The sequence below is a fragment of the Centruroides sculpturatus genome, unplaced genomic scaffold, assembly GCF_000671375.1.
Source record: "Centruroides sculpturatus isolate CEXI.00-Female unplaced genomic scaffold, Cexi_2.0 scaffold80, whole genome shotgun sequence".
NCBI classification, from domain to species: Eukaryota; Metazoa; Arthropoda; class Arachnida; order Scorpiones; family Buthidae; genus Centruroides; species Centruroides sculpturatus.
The window spans coordinates 190,212-197,369 of record NW_019384552.1 but is presented as its reverse complement, the minus strand read 5'-3'; the positions used below and the strand labels follow the sequence as shown (position 1 = coordinate 197,369).

The following is a 7,158-nucleotide window of genomic DNA, read 5'->3' as shown; positions in this document are numbered from 1 at the left end:
GTATTTTTTTAATATAAATATTGCATTTATAATAACTTTAGCTGATGATCTGAATCCATTTTTAATTTTCTTTTGTAAGGTAATCGTTTAATTTGTGACCCCCAAAAAACTTCATAAATAATTAGATATAACTTTTCAATTCAAAATAATTTTAAAATAATGAAGTGCAGTTATCTCAACATGCATATTTATAGATCTCAAGAATTCTTTCTAAACAAAATAGGATATTTTATAGTTTATATTATATTTCTAAACAATTTAACATAACATTGTAAAATCTAACATATAGTATATATTCCTCTGTTATGTACATATTTTTAACACATAATATTATTTACACTATTGTATATCAAATAACAAATAACTTTGGTTTCTCGTTTAATTTCGGCGCATCATTTCTGAGCCGGTCTAAGCAGTATTCGATAGGCGGATATTTTCCTTACATACATTTGCTTCTTATTCGTTTGGCAAATGCTAGATGAGAAATGTAAATATAGCATAAATGTATGCTATAAGAAGTAATAACAGTTGCATTCTTAATTCAAATATAAATCTATCTTATTAAAAGACTGGATATGCTTAAACTGATGGCCAAAAAGTTATCCAAAATTGGTTTGTCTAGCATTAACAAATTTTTTTAATCTTTATATTTTTGAAAATGTCACGTTTTTGTCATGGAATTGGCAGTTTAATATAGTGCATATATAAAAAACAAGTATCTGTCAGGCACTGTACATGATTCACAACAGCCAATGGAATAAAAGCTGTATAGCCATAAAAATAATGATAATACTGATATCATTTCGCTGTGCAAGTTGTTCCTGAATTCTGTGTTGTTGGGCCATAACAGACTCCAAGTGATTGTTGATACTTTGTAAAGTCTGATTTGTTTCTTCTTGTATTTTTAATAGTGGTTCCAAGCATTGTTTTAAGGAAACAGTTATTGTCGAGGGCTTTCCGGACCTGTGATGAGACACGGAACCTGTTAAGAAAAGAGAAATTAATGCGTGTCTTTTATCCAAAGAACTAAACATTGATTCTGAAATCAAAAAGCAATCAGGTTCATAGAGTTTTTGTATATTTTTTAATTATGTATGGAATCTCTTTGATGATATATAAATGCCATAATTTTAAAATATGGCAAAAATTATCATAACTAGAAATGTAAAACTTCATCTTTTATTAGTTCTTAATTTTATTTTTTCTAATTTTTATACAAACTATTATTAGAGATGCATTATGAAAAAAATCTAGCAACAAGTTGTGTAACTTTCCCAGCTGTTGTAACTTTTATATTACAATTTTATTTTAAAAAATGAGATTATTATTAAATAACAATGATTCCACACACAAAAATTTTTTATATTATTAATTACTGTATTATAACATGGCAAAAAGCTTTTAATTTTGAGGGTAGTGATGAGTTTTATAAAAAAATTGTAAATGCTAATTATGAAAAAAATCTTCATTGGGTCCAATCCCTCTCCAGATACAACATAGGATCCTCTCAAACTTTAACCATCAAAATTTATTAGCATCATTCCCCCCTACATATAAGTTACCATGCCAAATTTCTTTTCTGAATCTTTACCCCATCTTGAGATATTAAACAAAATAGATACCAACACATACAGAATTTTTTCCTTTTCTGGGTCCAACACTTTCCCTTGTAGTGCATATGTGATGGCCAGGAAAGTAACTAGTATGTTTGATTAATATTGGCTAATACTAAGTTTATTTTCTTTATAAATAATAGATTATTAAAATTATATTGATTGCAATTTTAGAGCATACAGACTTTTTTAAAACTTCTAAAGACCTTTTTCTTTTTAAGTTTTTCATGAATATACTGTATATTTATTAGGTGCAAAAAAGAAGAGATACAAAATGCACAGAAGGTGCAATTTAGAGCTCAATAGAAGAGGCATGTGGATTATATACTCATATGTAATTCATCAATATTGAGAAGATTATATTTCTTAATATTGATTGATTGTCATTTTTTGTTATTAGACCCTCTCCACTGTGATTTAAAATTTAAATTTCTACAAATAGTACAAGGAGAATATTCACTGTAGTGCCCAATGTCGTTAGGTCAGCAATGACTCAGTTTAATTTTTGAATTATTTTCATAGGGTAACAGAATAGAATGAGTTGAAAGGTTGATTGTATTTGAAATTTTTTCTTTTGTTACTATTGGTAGAAAATGGCTCCTAGGTTATAGATACTGTTTTTTTCTAGTTGAAAAAGATTGAGAATCATGATGGTGACCCTACACCAAGTGAAAACGTTGTCAACCAACTCCTGTACATACAGTACATATAATCAGAGTTGTCAACTTTCGGCAGGCCAAGAAAATAACCCCCAAAGCTTATGGTAATTCTGAATAGCTTGTTTGAAAGATTGATGTTTTCTTAGGTAGTCTACAAATTTCAGGTTTTTCTGTAAATGGGTTGCTGAAACATAAGCAATTGAAAAATGCAAAAATTGCCAAAAAAGCTGTATATTCTTCATCCAACACTACAGAAAAAACTACTGGGTCTAGAAAACTCAAATTTTAAACTTTAGCCTTTCCCATTATTGGTGAGGTCCTGACAAAACTTCTGGATCAACATGTCAAAGTTTATGGGGTTCCTATTGAGTTATTTTATTTTTACACTTGTAAGGATAAAATTACATTGAAACAAATGATTTTCATTAAAAATTTCATCCAGAATAACAAAAGCCTGAATTTATGCAAATTAAAACTTTTTGGTTTGTGGCTGTCACATCGCTGAGTACCAACTGAACTGTACAGTACGTCATCATCTTAAGTCTAGATGTAATATCACAATCATTAACCAAACAAATGCATCTGAGATTAAAATCAGAGGGTAAAAAAAAAAACTGCACCAAGTAAAACAATTATGACAATTTAGATGACAATCATGTTTTTTTCTTGAGAATTTTCTTTTGGTAAAGATAAGCTTGGCATTTTGAAACAGTGCCCACAAGATTTTTACCTGTATTAATGTTTTTGACATTTTTCTTGAAAGTATCAAGTTTATCTTTACCAAAGAAACACCAAAGAAATAAATTTGACTGTTGCCAAATTGTCATAATTTCTTACTTGGTGCAATTTTTTTACATATCAGGTGTTTCTGTGCATATTCCAGTTATTACAAAAATGGATTGATGGGAACATTAAAGACCATACACTTTTTAACCTGTGGTACATTATGTGGGATCAAAATGACCCCCATGACTTTTTAACAAATAGCATTATTTTAACTTACTATTTTACTGTTTAACTACTAATTTTATATGAATGTATTTTACTCTGTACAAACTACTGTAGTTTAGAAGAAAGGAGATCACATAGTTTGTTGGAGTCCCTTTGTATGGCATACAACATTCTGTGTAATTATCCTGGAATAGCTCAGACGGAGGTAGCTGCCACCCCATTGTAATTATTTTAAACAATTACTAAGCAATGACATTAGTTTTCTTTTCTTGAGTTGAGTAGTTTCATTTTAATACCAAATGATTCCTTGATAAGTCACTATAATCAATCTGTCCATTTGCAGCCAAAGGGGGTTAAACTTTATAGATAGTTATGGGAAAAGAAAATTTTTGGTGAATGATCAAGAATATCCTGGCTAGTTGTCTATCATACTGCCTGAGCCTTGATGTAGCAAATTTTTGTTTAACCCATGCTAGATTTAAATATCATGTTTTAATTCAGTAAGTGGTAACAAATGAGTAGCAAAAGAACAACAACAATATACATAATATACAAATCAAACATTACATATAAAAGTGATTTAACATGGTTAATATATATTAAGGATGCTAAGCAAAATGTTATAGTAATAGTATACGTTTGCAAGAAGTGCAAACTTATTATATCAAGCAAAATGGCCAATTACTGGTTAATTGGTCATGCATTATTGGCTGATACTGATTAATTGGCTGATTAGTGTTAATAGTTAATTATATTATGATTATTATCACATGAAATTATATATTCTTAATAAAAATAAATTTCAATATGAAGCTATTTTTTCTTTTCAGATTCATGTATTAAATTATTTATAAAATAATAAATTATTACAGTAGAGTCTCGAAAACTCGGCCTAATGTGGACCGAAGGGTGGCCGAGTTTGTGAAAATGCCGGGTTATCGGGAATGGGGTTAAAAAAGGATAAGTATGCGTGTTTCCTCAGAAAATACTGTACTGTACTTGTATGTATTGTTTACTTGAGAATACAACAGAGAATAAACTGCCCAAATACCCTTAAACAAAAGAAAAGCACGTCCTTTATGAAGGCATAGAGCCTTTACTACATGAAAATGAAAATTAATGAATACACTGTGTACAGTAATTTACCTGATAAGACAGACCTCAGAAAAATACTTTGAGGCATAAAGCTATCTATAATGAAAATTAATTAACTAAGGATTTTTTTGCCCTGCCAGGGTGTGGCCGAGTTATCTGGACTGCCGGGTTATCGAGTGCTGAGTTTTCGAGACTACTGTCTTTTGAAAAACTTTTTAATTTTAATTAATAGCCAAATTCAAACCCCTCATGGCTTCCAATATTGCTTGGATATTTTTTAAGAAATATAAAAACGAGAAGTTTTCCAAGTGAAATATGTGCATTTTCTATATTGAGAGGTCGAAAAATTGCTAAAACTTTTACCACCAAAATCATGATAAATCATCATGAAAACTTTTTCTTTTCATCTTTTAAGTTTCCTTTAAAAAGTTTTGAAACCAAAGAAGCTGGATGTTCATCAGTAACAACGGAAACTCATATCCAAAAACAAGCTATTTTAACTCAATTAAATTAATAGAGAAGAAAAAATTGTAGGATATAATTAATCAACAATCCAAAGAAGTTCATTATTTGATTGGATAAATGATAAGTGTAGACATACAGCCATACTCTGTTGTGTCTAATTTAGGATTTCAAAGATTACTAAAAAAATATCATTTTCAGCTGGGAATATTGTAATTAGGAATATCTTCCCTGAGATATTTCAAAAACCTCAGTCAAAAATTCAGAAAGCTATTGACGAAGAAAAATATATTTCTTTAACTGCTTATATTTGGACAGTAACTACAAACAATTCTCCTTTTTTTAAGTTAACAGCTCACTGGTTGAAGTGTGATTTTCAGCAAGAAAGAGCTGTTTTGCGAATTGTTCCCTTTGAAGGTTCCCATACAGGTACACGAATCAGTGAACAGATAAACATTGTTCTTGAACAGTATAAGCAAGTGATAAGATATTCTTAGTATTGAGAGATTCTGGAGTAAATATGGTAACTGGAATCAGGAATTGCAACTGAAAGGCATTATCATGCTTTACACATACACTGCAGCTGACACTAAACGAATGCACATTTTCTTAACAAGATGTGAAAACTATAATCACAGTTAATAGAAATATTGTCACACATTTTACTCATTCTGCTGTAGCTGTAAGCAAATTGGAAGATTTGCAAGACAAGTTAATTTGTGTTTCTGAAAACCTAATTCAAGATGTTCTCACCCTTGTCACATATGCTATAGATAATAAAATTCCTACGTTGAGCACATATCAGTGGTCTCTCGTTGAAAAAATTCTTCTACTTTTAAAACCATTCGAAGAAATTACTGCGGAAGCCAGCAAACGAACCACCTCATCTTCAATAATTCCCACAATAGACTCTTAAATTATTCTTATTATCAAAAGTAAAAACAGTAGTTTCTTAGGTGACAATAATACTAAAATAGAAGGACTCGAAAATTCAATTTAAAAAAATTTTTCAGCTTATATAGAAAACAAGTCTTTATGCTTGTCATCTTTATTAGATCCAAGGTTCAAAATGAAATTTCAAGAAAAGGAGGATATGGTAGAGGAAATAAAAAGATGGACAATTGATAGCTTAGAGGCTTCAGAATTTAATTCTTCTTGAGATTTTGAATTATCAAGATGGAGGAGAATCTCTTAAGTTTTTCTAATTTATTTGATGAATTAACTTCTGGTAAACAAAATGAAGAAAAGCATGTTTTTAGAAAGGAAGAAAAAAACAAAAACAAACAAATGTTTCGATCAAGAATTAGAAAAATATTTACATTTACCTCTTACACAAAGACATAGCAACTCATTTTTCTGATGGAGAAGTCCCCCAGCATCTTCCATTGAAAGTGAAAGAATTTTCAGAGCTGGAGGTAACATTTAAGTGCCCTGAAAATGGTGGAATTCTCATGTTTTTGTATTACAATTTAAGGGTTTTAAACTTTGAATTTTTATTTGTTTTATATATTTAAACTTTAAATAAAACAGATAGTTTTGTATAGGTTATATTATACCTTATGATATGTATTAACCTAAATATTAAAAAAATTTTTATTTCTTTTATCAACTTAAATTGTCATGTAATAAATAATAAATTTCTGTTATATAATTATTATGTTTTATTACTAGCCTTATACATAACATTCTAACAAAAATATTAAAATGCAAAATTGGCTGAGTATTAAAACCGATTAATTGGGGAAAAAGGCCGATGCATCCTTAATATATATCTTCTAATTCATTAAATGTACTTTTCAAAAGTTTGATGAAATTCATTCTTAATTTTTAGTCATGTAAAAACAGTTATTTCATTTACCAAGAATATTTCCCTTGAAACCATACAGTAAATATTAGATAGTACAATTTTGGAATGCAGTGTTTTTCCATTTAACCTTTAAATACTTAATTGACGATATATCATGAACGTTTTCGTAAATACCTTCATGATGATTTATCATCACTAAAAATGTACAATTTTTATAAAAAATTCCATTGCTAGATTGCACTACACTACTGTATGTTATTTAGACTGTGTTTCACATATTTACTACCAGATGGCATTTTATTCTCGAGTATATATAATTTTTCAAAGCAGGAAATTTCTGTGTGTCAAAACAAATTCAAACAGTTCTCTTTGAGTGTTTGTTTACTTTACATTATTTGTTAATTACTCACAGGCAAAGATCAATGTGTTTTTTTTTATTTCTAAAATAATTAAATAATTATAAATAAACAAACACATGCAGTGTTCGATTTTACATTAGTTTGTTCTACTGTTAGCTATTCACTGGTTTTGGTTTCTAAGTTTATATAAATATATATATATATATTTATTT

The 7,158-nt window shown here is 28.9% G+C and overlaps 1 protein-coding gene across 1 annotated transcript in view; it reads right to left on the bottom strand.

Annotated features, from left to right (window-relative positions):
- The window catches only part of LOC111623712 (oxysterol-binding protein-related protein 8-like), a 186,583-nt gene that overhangs the window by 4,468 nt on the left and 174,957 nt on the right, over window positions 1–7,158 (bottom strand). The window contains exon 24 of the mRNA XM_023366398.1: window positions 745–982. Coding sequence (XP_023222166.1) covers window positions 745–982 — 238 coding nt within the window. The remainder of the gene's footprint in view (window positions 1–744; window positions 983–7,158) is intronic.